Consider the following 25798-nt stretch of genomic DNA (forward strand, 5'->3'; position numbering starts at 1 on the left):
GGAAGAAAAAAAAGAGCTATTTGCAACAGTATTTTTGTGCTAGCAAGATTGCATTTACACACAGTGCAAAATAATTAAAAAAACTGGACATGGGAGAGGGGAAAAGGGATTCAAGAATGCTTAAAAAAGAGCAACACAGCCCTTCTTGTCTTGATTGTATTCATTTCATTCCTCACATGCCTACGACCGCACACAAATACCGCTGCTTCTCAGCAGGTAAGGATACTTGCAAATAGAACACATCCTTCATAATTCAGGTGTGCTGCGTGCAGCATTTTTAATTTTTGCATTTGCCTATACAGCCAATAATAAATCCCACATTTTGTTATAACACACAAAAAATACTTATATATATATATGTATATAAATCCATATTTAAAAGGAGTCTGCATTTACATGTTTTAATGTACGGCATACCTGGTCTTTACAGGTGTTTTATCCCCATACATAATAAAAATAATTTAATAAAAAATACAGGCAAAAAAAATACAAATAAAAAACAGCAAATGAAGACAACAACAGGTCATGGACTGAATATGCGTACAAAAGAAAGAAAAAAAAGTCATCAGATTTAAAAAAAAAATGAAACTAAAATGGACATAAAAGCACTGGAAAGACTTTGAGGTGATTGAAAAAAGCACACAATTCGATAATGGTTTAAAAAAAAATACAGACACAATTCAAATAACATTAAGTTGTGCAAATCCCGGTGGTTTACAAAATGAATAGCTTAATTTTTTTTTTAGTCACCATTTTTTAAATTTTATATTAATGTTATGAACTGACCCTCCTGGGATATGTACATTTTACAATAGCTTTCTTAGGACACAAGAGTAACCGATAAATTAAAAGATGTTTTTAAAAGCATGAACTTTTTTTTTTTTCCTTTTTAAAGGTATGGTTTGTTTTCCTTGTACCAGTTTGAGCAAAAGAATGCAAATCCAAAACTTGGAAATAGATAAAAAGAGCAAGACAGTTATTATTAAAACAGAAAAGGCAGTTTATAGACCCATGGATATAGATGTGTCCAGGGTCTTCATGATCCTTGGGGATTAGGAAGGTCAAAAATAATTGGAGGATTGGTTGGTTGAAAGCTGACTGTACACGTTGAAGAATTGATGTATGTGGTGTAGCCATCAGTCATAATTCCGTATCCTTCAGAAGAAAAAAAAAAAAGTTATAGGTCTTATAATATATACAAATATTGTACAACAACAAGCACACACATTCTAAGACTGTTTACTATAAGCTCCAGCATGGAAATGCAGCAAACTATAATCCTCTTTGGACAACGTAAGCTGCTTGGTTCTTAGGCCTTTATAAACACAACAGGAAGTCTTAAGAAGCTCAGAAATAACCATTAACTCTAGCAATTTACCTTCCCATAGCTGGGCTGTCCCAAGCACTGAATACCAAACTGTTTGTACTTCGTTTGCACAATCTGCAGTTCCCTAATCAAGGTTAGTGCAAAGTAAATGTTAATTAAATCAAAAGTAAGATTGGGTATAAGAATAAGTTATTATTTACTACCTGCAAATATACTAAAATAATGTGATGTAAATATGCACAAACATAAAAACTTTGTTAATTGCAGTTCAGCTTTCGTTCTGAAAGAGGAAAAGAAAAAACAGAAGGTATGCTATGTTATTATTGAAGATCAACAAAATGTTAATTGTACCTCCAAAAATGGCAGTGCACTTATTTGTATGTTAGTGTGCCTGGGCACTGCTGTGCCTACAGCCTCAAAGCTGTGTGTGTATATACACTGAGTGGCCAGATTATTATGACCACCTGACGTTTGTAGGCAAATTAGCTATAATTAGCTATAATTTCGCGCTGAAGTTGCTAGAGGGCCAGACCATTAGGAATAGGGAAGCAGGTTGTTTACCACGACAGTAGAAGTGATTTTTTTCTGAAGATATTGGTAAACAACGCGATTTAACAGCCTTTGAATGTGGGATGATAGTTGGGGCACGGAGTCATGGAGCGAGTATCAGCAAAACAGCAGAATTCGTTAAATGTTCAAGAGCAGCTGTTGTTAAAGTGTTTAAAGACTGGACTGTCGGCCGAAAATCTGGGTCTGAATGTGTGCGAATTGTGGCTGTCAGCGACTAGTCAATGTTAGGGCAGAACGGAGAGTGGCAAGACTGGTACAAGACAACATAAGGGCAACAGTGCAGTGTCAGATTCCTCGCATCACCTTTCAACATCACGAGGCGGCTCAAATAGTCATCTCGTGGAGTCATCTCGTGGCCCAACGAAGTACTTATGGGGTGGTCATAATAATCTGGCCACTCAGTGTATATATATATCTATAGATATCCATAGATATATATATCTATATATATCTATAGATATATATAGATATATATATAGAGAGAGAGAGAGTTCATATTTATATATAGTTTAAGAGGCACAGCTGTATGTGACTGCTGATCTTACAAAATCTGGATTCAGATTTGATGTCGTCACTACTGTGCTGTTTGCTGGAGAGGAAACTGCAAGTCAACGAACCTCACTTGACTAACATTTTTGGTATGATTTTTGTGTGAACTGGCCCTTATATTACTTCCATTGTCAACCCCTAATGCCAGGATTGATCTGATTAATTTATTTGCCAAACCTCCATTTTTGTCGAGACTCCTTGCAACGGTGGGGTGCCTATGGAGCCACCACAATGTGCTGTTTCTTCCCCCCATGAGACTACACATGTACCTCATGATACTATGTGCATAAAGTCATAGGCTGCGCAGTAAGGAGGCTGCAGAAGAGAATGTGTTCACCACGCACCTCTCTGCCCACTGGACTTTGACTGACATATAAGGGCAATAAAGTTTAAACAAAAACAATGCAGTAAAAAAATAGAAGAAAACTTCAACAGGCATGCTTATTTTAATGGGCAAGCGCAAGTAATGATGGGCATTTCAGTTCCTCGGTTTCAACATCGGGGAGTGATAGTGTGTGTGCTGCCTGGACCGGAAGTTGGGGTAAGTGCTGCACAAGGTGGACAGAGCAGGGGACATTATTATAAGGCAAAAGAAACCTAACAAAAGGAATAGTTATAAATGAATGCAATCAGTAAACACAGTTATTAGAGTACAATAGGAAAGGGTTTACTGGGAGGGTTTAATACTACTATAAGTTCCCTCAGAAGCTTGGACTGATATGAATGATACAAGTATTTCTGTAGAATATTTTGGTACTATATAACGAATATAAGTAACAACAGAAAAGGTTCACAAAGTCAGGCACCAGCTGTAAATCTCGGCCACATCAGTTATATGGCTCTTGAGATTTACCATAAGATTCTAAGCAAGCCAATACCTTCAGAAAGTCACAACTCATTTTCTATAAATATGTTCCCACAATTATACTGATTTTTTTTACTACTCACCTTCATGGATTCCACCAAAGACATGCAACTTGGGCCTGACCCTCCTCTGCACTGTGTTAAGAAGTTCTACACACCCAACCCTTTGCAACTCTTTCGGAACCCAGTCCCGGAAACCTAATGCAAAAAAAAGAGTAAAGAAAAAAATATTAGACAAAAGTACACTTAATATTTGGTAATCAGTGAGCATTTTACTTAGTCTTGCAGACTGCAATGATTCACTATAGGTTTATTATGCCATCTGTAATATCACACCTTCCATTAACAGCCAGCAAAATGCTTTTAAGGAACATTCACTTTGCCTTCAACTGAATGTTGCATTTTTGGGGTCTCTTAAAAGTAATGAGCATTTTCTTTCTCCTTGTACAGAGTTTGATTTATAAAAGTAAGGGTTATAGAATTAACTTTATTCCTGAGAGTTCCTTTTGGTTTTTTCCCGGCAGTAACCTAATTATTTAGCCGTTCCCTTATCCTCTTCTCTCATTTAATTTTTTTTTTTTTTTAAGGCTCTTAATTGCATTTTTTTTCTCATTTACCGGTGAAATATCAAAAAGGTGTCCTTATAACGCTACCATATAAATTTACCCAATCGTTCCTTGCTTTTAGCTATTGTTAAAGGGCTCAGGCGCCAAATCCCACTGCAGAGGATATTGTTCCTCACCATTCTGGGGAGCTGACCTACCCTCCACAGTGGGAAGTCACTGAGATGTAATGGAATTTAAGGTTTTCTTGCAGCAATGTGGCAATCTACGAATGGTAATTGTAAAAGATCGACACCTATCCTCATTAAAAGGCTAAAAGCTTCTAATGCGTAACATGATTGGTAATATTCATTGATTTGCTGGCACTTTGACAGTGGAACCTTTTTGCAGTTTCTGGGCAAGGGAAAAAAAACCATAAAATACCTACTCTTATAAGAACCATCATGAAAGTTTGTCCAACATTATCTGAAGTTTTTTTTCTGTGTAACACATACATGATAAAAATTTGATCCAAGTTGTGTTTTTATCTAAAATACTAGAATATTTTTTTTTATGTCGTACAATATGAATTTAAATCTTTTAATAGTGTTTTTCAGTAGGAATGCAGGAACTCCTAATGCAGTAATTGTATTAATGAAAAGGGGATCTGAACAATCACAACAGCTTGCATTTCTAATAACTTAAGTTAGCTAATCAACTTCAAACTTTTCGAACTAATCAATGCCTAGCACAGTACAATAGTCTAGTACTCACATTTGAAATTTAAATCCTCTTAAAGAAAAATTCACTTAGCTCTAACCCTTTAATAAGTACAGTCAGTCCCCGGGTTGCGAACAAGATAGGGTCTGTAGGTTTGTTCTTAAGTTAAATTTGTATGCAAGTTGAAACAGGCACATTTTTTAAGTGTAACTCCAGCCAATTTTTTTTTTTTTAGTTTTGGATAAAAAAAAAAAAAATTGCATGGAGTTCTACTTTAAATGCAGCTTGGACCGATGTTTGTACAATTTCCTGTAATGTACAGTACCAGACCCGGAAGAAGAGGCAGGCACTTCTCATCTGCACGTCTAACAACTTCCTTTAATGTACAGAAGGTACACTACTATCAACCAGACCCACTCCTCGTCTACACATCCAACAACTTCCTGTAATGTACAGTACCAGACCCGGAAGAAGAGGCAGGCACTTCTCATCTGCACGTCTAACAACTTCCTTTAATGTACAGAAGGTACACTACTATCAACCAGACCCACTCCTCGTCTACACATCCAACAACTTCCTGTAATGTACAGGAGGTACAGTACTACGAACCAGACTCATTCCTCGTCTGCATGTCCAACAACTTCCTGTAATGTACAGGAGGTACAGTACTACGAACCAGACTCATTCCTCGTCTGCATGTCCAACAACTTCCTGTAATGTGCAGGAGGTACAGTACCACGAACGTCGGCACGAGCACGGTAGCATTGCAACTAGTGGAACAGCATGGGACCTCCATTTGTAAGTAAGTAAGTAACTCGGATGTTCGTAACTCAGGGACTGCCTGTCTAACAGCACAATATCACTAATGAAGCATTGAAAGCTCTTACCCTTTCCTAAGTTAAGAATTGTGTGCTGAAAGCTGGGATATGACATTTTATTAATACCTCATGAATGCTTGATCACAAGACAAAAAAGAAAGTGACACTGACCCTTTGAAGTTGGTTACAGAAGAGCAAGGACTTAATGTGCCAGTAACCGAAGAATTAGATCGCCCACAAACAGTACCCACTGAAGCACTAACACAGCGCAGTAAACAGAGCACACATGAAACAATTCTAAGTGCTTACATCAAAAAGTAGTTACCAAAATTTTTAAATGGCCACAGAGCTAGACCAATTAGTATCTGGCCTGGGCTTTACAATATTTACACAACAACGGTCAATGGTCAGAAATAGTAGCTGCAATAAAAGCTATTAATGGCACCAGTCAGGTATGTACTCTTAAACTCTACTCTGTTAAACCTTATTTTGGTCTTCAAAACCAAACAGCATCTAAAGAAACGTGTGAGTGTTTAGCATTTTTGCCATGCTTAATGGACTACATGAAGCACTTGCGGAGTCACACTGCATTGCTCTGGGTAATCCTTTAATGTCAACTGAAGATCCACAGTCAATGGAGAATGTACAGTAAAATTGATGGAAGAGCCAGGTGATCATCTTAAGCTTAATTTGGCTACCAACTCTCACCTGCTGTATGATAATATTAATTCAACCAGGAAGGCAAAAAAAAACCTAAATAAATATTTATGTTTTAACACCGCTGTGCCCACTGGTTCCAGGAGACGATGATCTAAGCCTCATCTGCAGGTTCACCTTCCCCATATTATTGTGGCTCCACTTCTCTGGTATAATGATGTACATCAATAATATCAAACAATGTAAAAACAGTGGGATGAGAATCCCGGTAGGTCTGGTGGGACCATTCTGTACCATTACATAGGGCAGGGCAGGAAATACTTTTACATAGCCAGTCGGGATTGAGGAGAAAAAGGGAGTTCTTCTTTAAAGAGAATCTGTCACTTTGCCCATTCAGAACAAAGTGACAAGGACCCCCACCTGCTGATGGTCACCTTTGCCACACTTATGGGTCTTGGCTGCTAGCACAACCTCTTCCACTAGGATCGTCTTGATCAGTTTGAAAATTTAGCACTATAGGACCTAGAGGCCGTGACCCTTCAAGAGGCCTTACTTGTGGGGTCCGGCTCCATTTCACCCTCGATGATGATTTGGTGGAGGATCTTATCTACTCAAGCAATTAGAAGTGGTCAGTCTTCTTCCCTTCTTCCTGATAGGTTTGTTCAAACAGGTAGGTCAGCTCAGCGCAGCTCTTCACCCTTCCATAAATCTCTTTAAGTGCCCCCAGACATTCAGCAAGTGCTCTACATTGCAGGGCAAGAGACCTGATTTTTCTCTGCTGCAGTTCAGTAACACTTACAGGTCTTGTCCCTCCCCCAGCCTGTGACTGGAGATGCGCTCTCTTAGCAGCATGCTTGATACACTGTAGCATGACTGACTGGCCTCTTGAGTTCCCCCCCCCTCTCTAAGTCTGAGCTCTTCTATACAGGGACTGCAAGAGGATGATACTGAGGAAAATTCAGGTACCTACACTGCTTGCAATAAAAAAAATATGCACTTAAGAATGTATTAATACAGAGCTGCATTAATGTGGGTATTGTATGTCTTATCTTCCACGGAGTTCAACATTAACACACAATACTAAGATTGCTTACATTCAGATTTTTACATGGATGTCTAAAAAATAAAATAAAGACTACACTTCCCCTTTAAGAAAGCAAAGTTGGACAATATGGGCATGCAAAGGTTAAAAATATCCAACTCTCGGAATCTGAAACGTAGACCTAGCAAGGAAGTCACTGCTAATTGATGGCTCTTAGAGTTTAACAGCCACTTAGTTCTACAGTTAATGTAGAGAATCCATAAAAATGAACATCAATTACTACGCAAACTGCCTGTCTGGAAGTGAGAAGAATCATTTTGCAGATGAAGCAGGTGAGGCGTTTATATAGGAGGTGTCCAAATCCATAGCACACAGTCAATGTCACGGTCTCTTTATTGTGTATGTGAGGGAATAGACAGTGCCAGTACACCCTTCCCAGAATCCCATCAACTCTTTTGTGTCTGCAGCTAGGTAAGAAGAAGCAGGAGATGGAGAGTGCTGGATAACAAGTGCAACTGCAACTGGTAATAAAAGTCGCTTTGCAAACTTTATTAGTATCCAATTACCAATTACTTTGCAAACTTGGTATCCAATTACCAAGTCAAAGACTTGGGAAGGTTTGTTTAAAAAAAACTGTTAGGGAAGAAATTAAAGTATTTCCCAAAAGCAACCGATCAGATTCTAACTATAATTGTTCTGGCACAGGTGATACAATAAAAATAAAAAAAGGACACAGCTGCCATGAACAGCATCTTAAAGGATCACCGTATGCTCAAACACATTCATTTTTTTTATATACGAGAATGCAAATCACTTTACAAACATAATCTGGTTCCACCACATTTCATTTCCTCGGTGTTTTGAAAGTTTTCATCGAAGACCTTCACCAAAGTAAACACTACCCATGTATATTCAGCTGTCTTGTCTGCAGCCTGCACTGCAACAGCAGACAAGAAGTGAAGACATAAGGAGTGAGAACAGGGAAGGTATCTGATTCACATAACTGTTAAAGAAGAAATTAAGGTATCTCCCCAAAGCAACCAGATTCCAACTGTCATTGTTCTGGCACAGGTGATACAATAAAATGACACAAAAGGCATAAACAGCATCCTAAAGAATAACTGTACTTTAAAGAACAACTGCGGGCATGTAAAAATTAACCCTTGCATTGGGGCCACCCTCGCACTGTAAGGGTTGAGTGCTCATTTGTGTCTAGGTACCAAAATAACAAAGATATACTCACCCAAAGTTCCAAGATGGCCAGCTGTCACAGTGCTCCCTCTAGCCTGTCCTCTTCGCAGCAGAGTGCCCTCACGTCTATGCACAGTGTATAGGCATAATGATTTACTGTGCCGAGGAGGAGGAGACACATTCCAGGGACCGGTCTAGGAAAAAGCCGGCTTGGAGCTTTTGGTGAGCAATTCTTTTTTTTTTTAACCTAGACACAAACAAGCAGTTAACCCTTGCAGTGCGGGGGTAGCCCCACTGCAAGGCTTAATTTTAAAAAAAACTGGCGTTCTGCTTTAACTTATGTGACTTGCACCCTTGCATATATATTTTAAAAAAAAGAATGTGTTTTAAAAAATAGACTTTGGGCATGTGAAAAATAAACAATCTCACACTTAGTTAGCTAATATGTATTTAGGATTCTATTTTATCGCAGGAGTGAGCTTGGAGTGGTGACTACTTTACAACACACACAGAAACCACGGGGAACAAAAGTAGCCCCCCTCCAGAAGAATGGACAGTGCCAGCACTAATTCATAGATGATTTGAAGATCTACAGCCCAGTGATACAAAAATAAGGTACATTTTGTGTTAATAGTTAGGGTACTGGAATGTATTTTTAAAATTTAACTCCTGAGTTTAGTGTCACTTTAAGGCAATGTGGGTTGTGTACACAAATGTACTAAAAAAAGAAGACATGAAACAGCATAGAAAACAATATTCACTGGAGGTTTTAGCGATGGTGGAGAGTAAAGATTTGAACTGTGTGAACCAGAAAACCACTGGGGAGCTGAAGCAGTATGAAGAGGAACATTACTACCTTAGGGAACAAGCAGGGAAAAACTTTTTTTTGTTTTAAATTGGTGTCAGAGAAATCATAGCAAGCTCTGCACGGGGAACAACTGAGGACTGCAAAAACAAAGAGCTTTAAAAGAGTTTGGGATCTATTATGCGGATGTTTGAAACTCCTGGATGTCTTCTAGTGGACAATATATTTTTCACTTTAAAGGCGTAGTCCAGCTTTAATAATAATAATATAAAAATAATAAAATAATAAATGCACAGACATTAATAAAAGAAAAAAATTGTTTTTCAATTATTTTTTTGCATTTAAGCCTGCAAACCATAGCAACTACAATTAGTGGATAGGGATGTTCAGATACCAGTGCCGATACTTGCCATTTTCACTACCAGGGTTGCAGCTGGGACCTAGCTCTGGCGCTCCTCCACTGTCCTGAAATCATTAGTCCGTATTGTTTTAGAAAAACTGTCACTTGACAATAAACAAAAATGTATCTTGTAAGGGATGGGAGGAAGTATAAATGGAGCACAACTGCAGTGGCGTCACCTCACTTGTACTCCATTGAGAACGAGTCCCCCGCTGCAATGGAAGACCTTGGCTGAGGGGTGGAGCCAAGTACAGCCACACTGAATAAAATACATTTGACAGAAGTGTGCATGGAGAAGAACCCTGTGATTTAGGTAAGTGGGGGTGGTGTGGATGCGCTAGGGGATGTGTCCATGTTTCATCTTTTGCCATGAATATGGGTGTAACATGAAACATGGTCTAAAAAGTGGGGTTATTTTTTAAGTTCATGCATGCATACTAAGTAATGTAAACCTGTAGCTTTTTCACACCAGCGGGCATGCATTATGGTCCATGTAATGAGCACACGCGGGTGTGCGTTCTTAAAACTCATCGCAGTGCTTACTTAATTTTTTTTTATTTTTTACTTTATTGAAATGTCACAAAATGACACTACATTTAACCTTATGCAATGGACTGTGTATAAGATTTAGACAGGCTGCATTTTTATGCAACACACACCATAGAACATGTATGGTGTAAACAGGGCACGTAGAGGGAAATAGTTTTTTCTGTGTTCTTGCTTCTTGCAATGTTGATCACCCCAGGTTAACGCACCTGGTATGAATGAGCCTTTACAGGTACTGATTGATTACCTCTTCCAGAGATCACAGTACTCCCCCCAACAATGCTTTCATCTGCTTTTCTCTCCAGTAGAATGGCACCATCAGGGTAAACCGGGTAGACCGAAGAAATTCTCTGCTCTGTTCTTCTGGAACGCAAGACTTGTGTAAACTCCATTTAAGACCATCCGCAGGGTTGATGAAGACATCCTTTTTGTCAGGGGACAGAGTTTGGGCTTGGCTACCGCACTGCATGCTGAAAGAAGGGTATATACTTCTCCATACCCAGGAGCAAAACAGGTATTCGTTCAAGCAAAGAAACGGGAAAGCTTGTTGAAGGAACAAATCGATGGGTTTGTGGGTGGGCTATTAATAGATCTGTTATTCAGGAAATTTGAGGAAAGGAGTGTGTTCAAAACAGCTAATGGGAGTGGATTATGTAGCTACTGCTTCGTTTCCAACATTGGGGAATGGAAAGCTTCACTTTAGAAAGACCATCAATGCTCACCTCAAAATTCCTTACTTTTTGACCTGTGAGGCTGTAATGGTAACAAATCTACACTAAATTTCCCACACTTTTCTAAGTATACTTCTTAAACTAACCTTCAAATACATGATTACATTAGCCCTTATAATATCCCCTATGGCAAAAAGGGTAACATTTTATCAGTCCGGCACAGCAAAAGTTAAAACAGAAGATCCCATTTGCCGCAGTCATACAAAAATCCTAATTTACACAGCAGTGACTCTTCAATAAAAGGTAATTAAGAGAGATTGTGCTTTTAAATCCTCAAGAGAAAAACTTGTTACACTACAGTGCTTTATGCAGATTTGTAAAGGTAGGAAAGGAATCTGGAATAACAGCAGTATGTGTGTTAAAAGAGGCCCAGGAGAAAGACAAACACTCTGCAGCATTATTGTTACACGAGATGCAGGAAGATGCAGGTACCAGAACGAGGCATACCAAGTTTTTTCACTGGTGTGCTTGGCATAATCATCTACTGAATATACCAATGGAGAAGCCTCTCCTCTTTGTTTATCATTCAGTTTGTGTTAAAGATTTTTTTCTTACACAAAGACAATCAAAACAATCCAATCCAATAGAGAACCATATGATGAAACCATGCATCTTACAAAGTTCTGTTAAAGGCTTAAGATCTGAGGACGATGGAGTTTCAAAAGCGTTGATCATAGAAAGTAAACCAATAACCATGACCACAGAGTTATGGGTTAATTTCACTCGTGTGCACAGCAAAGAGGCGGATTGGAGGAAGGGAGAAGGTAGGTGAAAGAGGGGGGGGGTGAGAATTTAGGATTGGGTAGGGTACGGGGGAAGGTATTCGAGATAGGAGAGTGCTTACAAAGGCATCAAAGTTCCATTAACAAATATATTATCCAGATAGATGCGGGTTTATTGGACATGGGTGCAGCCGAAGGTAACACTTAACGGTAGCGGTTATACCTTAGAATGTTACAGATTCTAGATTTGGGGATACTGTTAATATACAATCTGCATATAGATTGGTGATTCCTTACACTTGAGCAAAGGTTGCCATGTTGCTTCAAATTTAATGGAGCGATCATATAATGATCGAGTCAATTCTTCCATTAATCTGATATGGTCCAGGTGGAGAAACCATTCTTTGATTGAGGGAAGTACTGGAGAATTACAGTGTTTTGGAATGAGGGATTTCGCTGCGTTAAGCATATGCAGAATCAGAGATTGATGATAGCGATGTATCGGTTTTGTGGAGCAGTGCATCAGGCAAACCAGTGTGTCAAGTTGGATAGGTATATTCATAATACATGAGATGAAATTAACAACTTGAGACCAGAAAGACTCTAATTTAGGGCATGTCCACCGTATATGGGAATTGGTTGCTTTGGCACCACATTGCCTCCAGCACGTGTGCGGTCTAGAGGGGTGTATAGAGTGAAGGTGTACTCCTTATGTATGTTAGTGTTTTTCATATAAATATATAGAAACAGGTTCCAGCTGATGGTTTCTCCAATGCAGAGCACATAGCTGACTTGTAGTATGACTTAGGACCGTGGCTCCCAATATTACAACAACCAACCCTTTAAAAGGTTCACCATGTAACCCCTGATATATGTCCCCTACAGTGTAAACTTTTGTTGACAGTGACTCCCAAATGTGTGCAAAGGCTTGCAAATAACCCCTCACATATAAAGGACAATTGTATTTTTGGTGCAAGCTGTGAATTAAGGCATGGCCCTACCTCCCTGAGTGCAGCCCAACTAGCGGGAGGGTGAAGATTTGCTTTAAATCTCTGATTTTCGTTATGTGGGTTTAAGAGGAGGCAGTGGGGCTTAGTTAGGAAAACTGGCAGCAGCTATTTTCCACGGTAGAAGATATGCATCTGTCCAACCCACCCTCCTGAGATTAGCTGGCACTGCCTCAGTTAGTTGCCACAAGTGTGACGTTGGGAGGAGAGCTACACAATTAGCATTTTCAAAGGTTTTGCTTTTGATATTTTACTTTTTTCCTTGCATTTAGGTTTGGTTTGGGCACTTTGGGCCTAGGCAGGCTCCTAACAATGCCAGCTGTGCACAACAATAAAGACTTGGAAAGATGAAAGAGGAGTTTATAAGGAGTGGTTTGGAAAGTCATGGGGGGGCAATATCCCCTTCATGGCCATTGGTCGTTATGGGCGAACCCACTAGGCCAAAAAAATATAAGGGGCCAGTAGCAAATACTCTGTTATTGAGTCTACAGCTTAAAAGACATTCTCGAGGGCCTGGTAAGTATTTGTCAAGTTCCCTGTTTTTTGCGCTTATTCTTATTGCAGATATTATTATAACATGGTAATTATATATTGAAATGTCATCTATTTATGCGATTTATCTGTTCTGTTGTTTCAAAAACCATCTACATGCTGTGACCTTTTCTTATTCAGTTTAAAAAAAAAGAAAATATATTTTTTAAATAGTTTGCAGCATTCAGTATTTCATATTTAGTGTAGTGTGGGATGTCTTTTGACCTACCCCAGGTCATGTATTTCCACATTTGACATGGGGCAATGGGAGTGTTGGGGTTTTGTACTACAAGAGGACTTGTACTTTAAATGAGCCTTTAATGAGGATCTATACATTTTAAACAAATGCAAATCAGACAGTAGGCTTTCCCTTAAAATATAAATGAAGTTCTCAAAATCTCCGAGCAATAATGTCACTGCACTATAACAGCGAGAGAACAGGGAAATAATAAATAACAGGCAGAGAAAAGTAGGTCTTGGCAGATGAACAAGTCAGATGAGGTTTAAAGATGACATTTTGATGAGAGGCAGTTGATATGCATACACAGTGCTGTAATATCATTACCTAATTAATATCAAATTATGCTTCTAAACTCTCTAACATTTTCTTCCAGCGTTTCAAACATCATGAGTGATGGGAGCAAGCTACAAATGAGTTTCCACTACACATTAATAATGTAAAGACAAAGGAGAGCAATGTAATATAAGTTTTTACTTTGTGATAGAGATTGCAAAGGCATGCACAGAGTAACAGGCAAAGGCTTAAAAGTTATTTGGTCCTGACTTCATTCCAAGTGTTGTCATAGGGCACCGATAAACCTCAAAATTATTAGCACTATAGGTTTCTATCAATGTTCTTTATTGAAAAAAAAAAAGCATGTGTAAATATAAAACTTTCCTAAATGGCTAAAGGTATATTGATACCTTCTCCAAATGACCGAGGTTGGGTGTTTCCAGTGCAGGTTAATGTTAATGCTACAGTATGCAAAGATATTTTGGCCAATTGTGCTCTACCTACCTTGTGGCAACACTGTGGGGAAAGCTAAAGGCCCAAGTAGAAATGCTGCCTGTAGCTTGCCAATTCTTTCAACCAAAGAATCTGGGGCTTTTCTTAGTATACACACTGGCAGGAAATGTTCAGCATTCATAAGCAGGACTGAGGATGAGAGACTTTGATTTCATAAAGCCAACCATTATTTAGGTTCATATATCAGGTTATCAAATCAGAAAAAGATGAATTTTGTTTGGTTGTTTGACTTTGCATAACATCTCTGCTCTTTGTTAATTAATATGGACCAGTACTAACTCTGCAGGTCCTTCAATAATTTAAGTGTGGCAGGAAAAAGAAGGCACGTTTAGTTGCCTTCCAGAATGCAATGGAATCTCCAAAATATTAGATACTCAATTGTGCAAGTACCAAATTTAGTTCATGATGTTGAGCTCTATGTCTCCCTCTCCAGCACCTCACTATTGGTCCATAAACGTGATAGATGAACCCTCTGACCAACAGGAGGTGGTGAAGTTGATATTCATAGAGTTGAAAAATATATACAGCTATTTTTTTAGAATGAGTTTGTTAAAATTGTTAAAACCCCTGTCAATTTTTTTTCTGCACCCTATTGTGGACATTTGCCTTCAATTCCTGTCCGTTGGACATGGCAAGAAGTGAGGGAAATTCTCTCTTAGTTGTCACATACACAAGTGTCTCCATTGGAAGATATCCCCAATATTCTCCATCTCTTGCTCTGGTGGTAAACTTTTCAGTTTTCCCCCATTTTCTCACCTACTGACAATAGTCATTGGGAGAAATAGGGAGAGTAATTCTACTTAAACACAAGGCCGCCACCCCTCACCACCCTATATATATAAGAAAAAAAAGTTTTTGCTCTTTAGTTACACTTTCTGTGCCTTGTTTTTAACGGCTATCGGTGTGCTATGGATTGCAGCTCAATATACAAACAAGCACCTCTAGGCCCTGACATTGTACTTCTGCTCTCAGGCTATAATCTTACTACAGGTACACTTTAAATAAGCTAGTGTTTCTTCTAGGTGTTTTTCAGCCATCCACCATGTTAATGCCTTCCCTTCTCTGCATTTCCCATGCTGTTTTCTTCACAACCAGAATTGATGACTGATGAATGCAGAGTACAGCACACACACTGCAGGCGCAGCCTGCTGCCAAGCTTAAAAGGAGCACTTAGATTTCTGCCCATCCACCAAAACCATAAAGCCTCTGAATTGGGAGCTGTTACCTGTCAGATAAATACAGTTAATAAAACAAATGACCGAGCTGCAAGGGCTGCAGAACGGCTGTGGATATCCATTTAATTCTCCACGGCTCCAGTAAATCAGAGAATTTAATTTAAACAACACCTAGGAACTCTCAGGATCTGCTGGGTTTAATTATCATGCAGGGCTCCAGTAATAGCATCAATTTTTTTTATTCATTGCTTGGTGTTCGGGGGAAGCTGGTGGCACAGAAAGGAAGATTCATGCTGTGTATATTAAAGCTGGCTCCCGAGTATGTGTTAGGTGACGGCGTGGCCATGACTTACCAAGGGGAGGTCCGTGAGTCATTAGGATGTCGATGCCCTCTGGGATAAGGTTCCACTTGTCAAGTAAAGATTGGCCTCTGGGAAGATTAAATCCCCATCCGTTAAACCATGGTGTCCTAGAGGAAAGAAAAGCGTTTTATCAGCATTGTGCCATTCTACTATCATTTGTCATCTTACCGCGACGTTGCCATAGACAGCAATGCAGAATAGTTTTGTTCTAATCAGAGGTTGTAAATATAACACTTTTAGGGTTTTTTCTAAGGGTTAGCTGTATGGACTGGGATGTGTGTTATACTCATTATTAAACATTTGTTTACACCAATCACTGGTCTCAAATCCTGCTAGCAATTCCACTGACAACAATGCATTATAATATTCATAGACAGAAGGGGGAGGCTGCAAAACAGACGCGGTGGGCTATGGATAGACGTGATTTGCAGAGACGGTGAGCTGCACTAGGATTATATGCAGCCTGTTCACTCTGTTTATAGCACTGTTCATTTTACCTAAAACAATCTTAATTATATTTACACATTTTACTTGCTTGCCGTGCCTTATTTCCATAGCCATATTTCCCCCATACAGAATTTTAGGTTCTCCCTTTGTTTTGTAAATCCCACTGTGCAATTAGCAATCTTGCTGAATAATAATAATAATATAAGAAAAAAAAAATCACAAACTAAGACAACTGGAAAGCACAAATGTAGAGAATTAAGGTGCCCATACACTGGCCGAATTTCAGCCGGTTTTTAATGTACCGGTGGAAATTCGGCCAGTGTATGGGGCTGTCGGCTCCCTTTCAGCCAGCATTCCTCGATCAGCTGATTGAAGAAGTCGGCGGGAAAATCTTTGTACGATCAGAGCCGGCAGCCAATGAGCTGCCCGCTCGGATCGGGTATTCTGACAGGTGCCACCGGCACCTGTCAGAATACAATGCGGTTTGTGTTGATGGGAGGAATTGCGTCAATTTCTTCCTTTCAGCCTGCGGGTTGAACTAAAGAAATTGACAGGTGTATGGCCAGGCTTAGTGTGTCCGACCATAAACATAATTATTCAGGTTTATACTGCCTTGCCAAACAACAGGTTCAGTTTATTAAAGGAGAACTATGAGGTGAGTCCTTTTCACTCACCTCATAGTTCTAGCCGACCTTTGACAATGAGACTGTCACAGGTCGGCTCAGTAGATCGGGAGGGGAGCGAACACATGCCGGTGTTCGCTCACTTCTCGATCCTGTCACGGCTCTCTGCCGTGACAGGGGAGGGGATGGATTCCCCCCTCCCTGCTCCGCCAGTGCTGACTGGCGGAACGGACAGGGAAGGGGGCGGGTACAGCTGCCTCTGCCTCTAGATAGGCAGAACCAGCTGTCACTCACGCAGCTGGGCGGATCTCAACATTGATGTCTCAGTATATCAGTATACATCTCAGTATACCGCTAGCTGTAGCTCGCGGTATACTGAGCTTAGGGTGACGGGAGGACGCTAGTTTGTGTCCTCCCGTTACCCTAAGGAGAACTATGGGGAAAAGCCCTGACCCCATAGTTCTCCTTTAATAGTGGGGTAGGTATAAAAAACATTTCTTTATGCACCAGTGCCCAATTATGCATCCAGTTTATTGCATAGAAAAAAATATATAGGTTTGTCCGACTTGTATGCAGGTGTTAAGGCTTCAAAGGCCCATCAGTGCAATATATGGACATCATTGCCTCTAAGGTGAAGGACTTGTATTGAAATCTGAATTGGAAAATTACATATTACATACAATATATATATATCTATATCTATCTATCTATCTATCTATCTTTTTACTTGCTTAAAAGTCTTATGTATCCCTACTATATAGAGTTAAGGAGAGGGCTATAGGAAGTTACGTTTATGATTTGAACACTTTTTTTTTTTTAACAAAGGGTTAAAGTCTTACAAGCATTGTATGTTAAAGAGAGAAAGGTCAGTCTGTCCCTCAGTTTGAACCCCCTACTTGCACTTTTACACTGCTCAGAGTAGCCTGGAATCTGCACAAAGGCCTTCAGCAAAAGGCAGCTAAAAAGGTAAGAAATATGTATTTATTCAATATTTTCTGGTATGCTGTGTAAATGGGACCCTGTAACAAACATAGAGGGGTTTCCTCAAATTTGACTGGAAATACATTTCAAGAAAATACAGATAGACAGAGTGGGCTGTGCAAAATACAGTTTACTCTTAGGCTAGGATTTGTCACGGCTGCTTAACTGTGGTGCTATTTGTAATTTGACAAGGGTGGAAGAATGTGAGGGGACAATTCCTCTTCTCATCCTTAACATGCATAAACTAGGAAAGTTTTCAGTCCTCTATGCTGACTTACAGAAGCACATAACATAACTTTAGTAGGAACAAACCAACTGTAACACAAAAATTATGGTATTACCTGGGACAGTTCTAGGACCCTTTTCTTAATATGTAATCCACAACAGCAGATAAAACAATAATATTAAAGTACAATTAAAGTCTCTTATTTTTCGGCATATATGCCCCATGATTACAAAAACATAAATTTAGGCAAATACCTAATTACTTACCTGTTCCAGCGCCGCTTGCTCCCAGGTGAAGCACTCCTGCCTCCCGAACGGCTGTGAAGAAGTGTGCAGGCGCATGCACAGTAGAGGGGAGGGGAAAAAACAGACACTGAAACTCAATAGACGCAGTCAGGCAGCAGAAAGCGTCCATATCGGACAGACACTACGGTGGATCAGAGACTGACACCAGCGCTGAAGGGACTGTCGGAAACGAGTGAAAGGAAGAAGATGATAGCAGCAAGAGGTATCAAATAAGGTACGTGCTTACAGCAGCATTGGGGGTTACCTTAAATGTCACTTTAATTTACAATTTGTTTTTCACTTTTGGGTAAAGTGGGGCATTCACAAAAATGTTTCAGCCTGCAAGAATGTTACATTATTTTCTCCTACCTACCACCGACCACCTAACACTCACCTCATAGTTCTAGCCGACCTTTGACAATGAGACTGTCACAGGTCGGCTCAGTAGATCGGGAGGGGAGCGAACACATGCCGGTGTTCGCTCACTTCTCGATCCTGTCACGGCTCTCTGCCGTGACAGGGGAGGGGATGGATTCCCCCCTCCCTGCTCCGCCAGTGCTGACTGGCGGAACGGACAGGGAAGGGGGCGGGTACAGCTGCCTCTGCCTCTAGATAGGCAGAACCAGCTGTCACTCACGCAGCTGGGCGGATCTCAACATTGATGTCTCAGTATATCAGTATACATCTCAGTATACCGCTAGCTGTAGCTCGCGGTATACTGAGCTTAGGGTGACGGGAGGACGCTAGTTTGTGTCCTCCCGTTACCCTAAGGAGAACTATGGGGAAAAGCCCTGACCCCATAGTTCTCCTTTAATAGTGGGGTAGGTATAAAAAACATTTCTTTATGCACCAGTGCCCAATTATGCATCCAGTTTATTGCATAGAAAAAAATATATAGGTTTGTCCGACTTGTATGCAGGTGTTAAGGCTTCAAAGGCCCATCAGTGCAATATATGGACATCATTGCCTCTAAGGTGAAGGACTTGTATTGAAATCTGAATTGGAAAATTACATATTACATACAATATATATATCTATATCTATCTATCTATCTATCTATCTTTTTACTTGCTTAAAAGTCTTATGTATCCCTACTATATAGAGTTAAGGAGAGGGCTATAGGAAGTTACGTTTATGATTTGAACACTTTTTTTTTTTTAACAAAGGGTTAAAGTCTTACAAGCATTGTATGTTAAAGAGAGAAAGGTCAGTCTGTCCCTCAGTTTGAACCCCCTACTTGCACTTTTACACTGCTCAGAGTAGCCTGGAATCTGCACAAAGGCCTTCAGCAAAAGGCAGCTAAAAAGGTAAGAAATATGTATTTATTCAATATTTTCTGGTATGCTGTGTAAATGGGACCCTGTAACAAACATAGAGGGGTTTCCTCAAATTTGACTGGAAATACATTTCAAGAAAATACAGATAGACAGAGTGGGCTGTGCAAAATACAGTTTACTCTTAGGCTAGGATTTGTCACGGCTGCTTAACTGTGGTGCTATTTGTAATTTGACAAGGGTGGAAGAATGTGAGGGGACAATTCCTCTTCTCATCCTTAACATGCATAAACTAGGAAAGTTTTCAGTCCTCTATGCTGACTTACAGAAGCACATAACATAACTTTAGTAGGAACAAACCAACTGTAACACAAAAATTATGGTATTACCTGGGACAGTTCTAGGACCCTTTTCTTAATATGTAATCCACAACAGCAGATAAAACAATAATATTAAAGTACAATTAAAGTCTCTTATTTTTCGGCATATATGCCCCATGATTACAAAAACATAAATTTAGGCAAATACCTAATTACTTACCTGTTCCAGCGCCGCTTGCTCCCAGGTGAAGCACTCCTGCCTCCCGAACGGCTGTGAAGAAGTGTGCAGGCGCATGCACAGTAGAGGGGAGGGGAAAAAACAGACACTGAAACTCAATAGACGCAGTCAGGCAGCAGAAAGCGTCCATATCGGACAGACACTACGGTGGATCAGAGACTGACACCAGCGCTGAAGGGACTGTCGGAAACGAGTGAAAGGAAGAAGATGATAGCAGCAAGAGGTATCAAATAAGGTACGTGCTTACAGCAGCATTGGGGGTTACCTTAAATGTCACTTTAATTTACAATTTGTTTTTCACTTTTGGGTAAAGTGGGGCATTCACAAAAATGTTTCAGCCTGCAAGAATGTTACATTATTTTCTCCTACCTACCACCGACCACCTATGTAAGAGGACACTTCTCCACCGACCGCCAATGTAAGGAGACACTTCTCCACCGACCGCCAATGTAAGGAGACACTTCTCCACCGACCGCCAATGTAAGGAGACACTTCTCCACCGACCGCCAATGTAAGGAGACACTTCTTTACTGACCACAAATGTAAGGGGACACTTCTCCACCGACCGCCACTGTAAGGAGACACTTCTCCACTGGCCACCAATGTAAGTTGACACTTCACTATCCGCCAATGTAAGTTGACACATCACTGTCCACCAATGTAAGGGAACAATTTACCACTGGCAAGGAAATAAATGGACTTTGCATTGTCATACATATTAGGTGCCATTAGAATAATAGTAGCTGTGGGTTATTATTCCGACTCCTCTACAAGTCATAGCTGTTCAGGTCAGCAACAAAAAAAAAGGCAGATCTTTTAAACAAAAAGAACATTTCTGCAAATGTCAGCCATAATGTCCCAAAAGTGGTAGTGAGGGGCAACATGGACAAACCGTGGCTCATGCTAACTTCCAATGATCATAAAACATGATAGGTATAACCAACAATTTATTTGGGAAGCATTTGGGAAGTTAGCTCATTTGCATATTGCTATTAGCCGCCCTCCCAGCACAAGAAGCCTTATATTTAAGATGTGAACGGCTCTTCGATTACAGACCCTAGAGGATTGGTATGTATTTAAATCAAGCCATTCACATATCATAAAGTTGTCACAATAATCCACACACCAAAACCCTCCAGCACCTGAGACAGCTCAATCTCCACACGGAATGATCATTACAAGCAGAAGACCGGCTGCCATTTCCCTGTCATTCTCAATACTGTAAGAGGCCAGACACCTGACCGCTTTCTCTCCTCAGCATTTAATGTCTCTTCACAGAGGCGAGACATCCGCGTTCCCCCGGCTTCCCACCGGGATCTGCCTGACAAATCATGTCAGATGGCCTTGTCTCCAGCAGCAATATTTCTCATTTCTTGTTCAAAAGGTGCCCAGCAAAGGTCATTCCTGTGATGGCTGGTAATCCCCGACACAGGATCATTTAAAATGTTAAAGATCTCCAGTTTAATTAGAATGCCGGATATTATTGTGATATGAGGACCTACTGGTGTCACTAAATAAAAAAATAGACATGGTTTTTACATATTTTTCTTGAGATTAAACAGCAGGATATGTGGAAATGTGTGTATTATGTGCCTCTAGGATCAATATGTGACAGAAGGACAATAAATGATGGCACCATAATAAGCATTTCCCATTTCACAAGAAAAAGTGTTCTGCTCCAGGCTATGTTACCACTGCAGGGATTTTACTTCGCCTGTCCCCACAGAGCAGCAAGCACAATGTAATTTGGAATTTTAGTAATTGCAAACCTATGTAAATGTCAGCATCATGCAAATTTCTGACTGTGTAAACCTGGTCTGATCTCATCATTAAACATAATTCCAAGTTGAGAAGCCAAACTCTAGGTTAGGAAGCCCCCCTCTTTAGTAAACACAAAAATGTAAGCATGTATACCAGTATCTAGGTGTCCTCTAACCAAACATGTGACATGAGGGATCCTCATCCCATTTCTCCTATTCTCTGGCAGTGGGTGGTCCTCAACCCTTTAGAGAATGGTGCTCACATGAAAGTGAATTCTATTCTCAACAGCATTCTCCTGTAAGTCAAGGCTGCATGATGTTACACCCCCATGGTTTTGCCTATGACAACCTGGGCTCACAGACATGGGTTAAATGATACTGGGCATCATTCAATCCGCAAGAGAACTGGTGGCTAACAGAAGGGACACGGTTTGTCTATATGCCCCCCCCCTTCCCCCCAACAAAGGAGGAGAGACGAGTACATTTTCAATTATAAAAAAAACCCAGTGGAATTAGACATTAAAATTACACTAACAAGCCACACAAGCAATGTTTTTTTTTTTTCCTGTGGGCATCTCAAAGGCCACACTTAAAGTGACACTAAACTCAGGATTTCAATCTTAAAAATGCATTCAAGTATCTGAACTATTAACAAAAATGTATCTTATTTGTGCATCACTAAGCTGTAGATCGTCAAATAATCTCTGAATTAGTGCTGGCACTGTCCTTCCTTCTGGAGGGTGGCTATTTTTGTTCCCATGGTCCCTGTGTGTGTTGTAAAGTAGCTACCACTCTAAGCTTGCTCGTGTGATAGACAATCATTTCAATAAAATTAATAAACTTAATGTGAGATTGTAGTCCATCCCAAGAGCGAGCTTGGAGCGGTGGCTACTTTACAACACAAACAGGGACCATGGGGAACAAAAGTAGCCATCCTCCAGAAGGAAAGACAGTGTCAGCACCAATGCAGAGATGATTTGAGGATCTACAGTGATCTGCCAAATGATACACACATAAGATACATTTTTGTTAATAGTTAGGGTACTTGAATGTATTTTTAAGATTTAACTCCTGAGTTTAGTGCCACTTCAAGGCCCTCTATATTTAGTAAGCTAAACACCACTGATATAGATTGCTCTTTTATGAAGATGTGCAGTATGTTTGACCTATAATTCCCCTTTAGGTAAAGGTGGTACCTAAGACTCAGCCATTAAGGAATCTTTTTACTATACAATAGACCTGCTGCCATCCCAGCTAATCACACAGGATGATTGGTTTCAAATGAGTGAAAAAGTACACGTAGAGAAGCAGCTTGTCTCCTGCTTGATATCTATTGAAAGAAGAGGCAGTAAACATTTATTGCAGGCTGTAAAATTCATTATCACCTTTTCTAAAGAGCCATTTCTATTCAGGACCTCTCCTGTAGACCGAACAGAGAGCTGTTATAAAACAATGTAGAGCAGAGAAATCTTCTGTGCCATCTCAAGCGACAGAGGCCAACCGAGCAGAATGCCGCTAACTCTATAATGACACGTGTCACTCCTCCATGTTTCTAGAGAGGAAAACCAGCTACACGCCAACACATTTAGCTGCACATTCAAAGCTGGAAGGCGCTTACAAACCATTACCTCCAGCAACAATCAGTATAATCCTGTAAGCCATCGTCATCGTAAAAATGTATTCAAGCACCTAACTATCAACAAAAATGTATCTTATTTGTGCATCACTCGGCTGTAGATCCCCAAATCATCTCTGAATTGGTGCCGACACTGTCCTTCCTTCTGGAGGGTAACTACTTTTGTTCCTCATGGTCCCTGTGTATTGTAAAGTAACCACTGCTCCAAGCTCACTTCCGTGATGGACTACAATCTCAATACAAATTAGTTGACTAAGGGTCAGAGTGTAGTCCATCACGGAAGTGAGCTTGGCATGTTGGCTACTTTACAACACACACAGGAACCATGGGGAATGACAGTAGCCCACTCCAGAAGTAAATTTTAGATTTAATTGATTTAGTATGCATATACTTTAAAAACCACCTTAATTTAGTCTCCTCATTTGGCCCAATGCAATTCCCCAAAATGTCAGCAAAGCTAAAACTTAAAATTTTGCTTATCCTTATCCCTAGCCCAATTGACACTGCACGGTGGTAGAAGTAGAATCCGGTGTGTTTGTCTGTTAGTGTATATCGTGTCTACAAAAATTTTGTCTGCTGCATCAAAACCAATTCAATTGCTGTACCATTAAAAAACTGAACAGAGGCAAACATAAGTGGACATCTGACAACCCAATCTGTCATGCGGGTACAGAAGGAGACACTTATAGAAATCAAGGTTATAACACGCTGGCAAATGCATTAGGTCTTCCCATCTATGCCACACATATCAAACTGCTCTCCGGTATGTGTTTCAGCCATCCTGCCCATTATCAAACATTCAGCTTAGTGGTTGTGTTTTTGACCGTGTGGTGGAAGTTGTGGACAGATACTCCCCTATGCCAGTGTATAACATGGGAAACAACTGTGATTGGATGCAATTCCCAAACTGCTATTTTCATTAAGAATTGTCACCCTGGTAGTGTCAATGAGTACACAATGGAAACATTAATAAAGATCAAAGATCAGCACAATCTTCCATATTAATTGACTTTTATTACACATATTGAAGTGTAATAAATAGCTAATTTTTATACAACTATTCCACATGTTGTCACCAGTGAGCTGATAGGACCAAGCCAGAGCACAACGCCACAACAGAGAATGAATGTACCAAGTATAGTACTAACAAGCATGTACTAACAAGCATGATAAACATGAAATCTGAGACCTTCCATTGTTATTGCATGCCAATAGACACCTCAAGCTGCCATAATAAGTATAATGTATAGCACATTATTTTGCTTTTGGAAGCTCATTCGATTCTCTAAAGATTAGTGAATAACATTTCCATTTGGGTAAAATCATACATGTTGTAATGTGCATGTGTTAGGGACAAAAGAAACCTGTTTAATATGTCTGGGACTCCAATCAAATAGCAGGTTTGGACAAGGTTTTTGAGTGGTTTCGAATTAAATTAGTTGATCGATGATCAATTTCGAACGAATGTTCCTACTAAATTCTAACATTGTATAGCCAGCTTAAGACAGGACCTAAAGGGCAAAGCACCCCCATGGAATCTCAGAAGGCAACCAAAACATAACAGAAACCCTTATCTGCTCTATAAAAAATGTTTTCTATCACTAACGTTGCCTGTTTATGACATTACCCCTTGCCTCCCATGCAGCAGAAAGTGAGTGGAAGTCTCCCCAACAAAAACAGAGGTACAAAATCTAACAGATGTTTTAACACGTGCCCACTCTTTTGAAACCAAAATGGGGAAAAAAATCAATACAGTTCCACTTGAAAGGCTGTAAAAGATACAACATACTTTGCATGGGCAATGGGCAGGACCACGTTACTTTTGGTCCCCACTACTGCCTATTATGTAGGTTCCATAACACTTGGGCTGAAGACGCTTCCTTCGACCCGTATGATGGTGCTGGGTGCCTGAGCTGCCAATCATCATACACCAGCCCTGTCAAATGGGCGAAATGGAGTCAAATGCTCCCCGTACTCAAAAGTGTTAGTTAGGTCATTTTGCTTCCCTGGGTGAACATAGAGGTGGGAGAGAAAAATGAGATAGTATAAGTATACACAGCAGGAACTGCTCGTTTGGGTAAGGTCCTCCTCACCTACTGTTTCTGTATGTCAATGATGCTTGTCAGTGTTTCATACTTGTCTTTTCTAAATGATTGTACAGCGATGCAGAATATGTTGGCGCTATATAAATAATTGTATTTAAAGTGAACTTGTTGTTTTGTCTTAAAGAAAAGATTCACGTTGCAGCCCAACTCCATCTCAATTTTCCCATAGCATATTTTTTTTTAAATGTCTGTATACATACCTTTTTGGCAGGGATCTTCAGTCCTGTCATGTGACATCAAAAGTCTTCTAGTGGGCAGTCCTGAATGCTGCAGAGAAATGACCTGCCGCTGTTCTCTATAGCATTCTCCTATGAACCC

General features: G+C 40.1%; 1 protein-coding gene across 2 annotated transcripts in view; it reads right to left on the reverse strand.

Annotated features, from left to right (window-relative positions):
- Nucleotides 1–520: 520 nt before the first annotated feature.
- Nucleotides 521–25798, reverse strand: part of MPPED2 (metallophosphoesterase domain containing 2) — a 158383-nt gene continuing 133105 nt past the window's right edge. For both annotated transcript variants that reach the window (XM_018567984.1, XM_018567976.1), the window contains exons 5-7: nucleotides 15578–15693; nucleotides 3395–3508; nucleotides 521–1155 (exon numbers count right to left, since the gene is read on the reverse strand). In XM_018567984.1, the coding sequence (XP_018423486.1) occupies nucleotides 1037–1155; nucleotides 3395–3508; nucleotides 15578–15693 (349 nt within the window). In that variant the 3' untranslated portion in view covers nucleotides 521–1036. The remainder of the gene's footprint in view (nucleotides 1156–3394; nucleotides 3509–15577; nucleotides 15694–25798) is intronic.

This window comes from Nanorana parkeri, unplaced genomic scaffold, assembly GCF_000935625.1.
Source record: "Nanorana parkeri isolate BGI_ZX_2015 unplaced genomic scaffold, ASM93562v1 scaffold30, whole genome shotgun sequence".
Lineage (NCBI taxonomy): Eukaryota > Metazoa > Chordata > Amphibia > Anura > Dicroglossidae > Nanorana > Nanorana parkeri.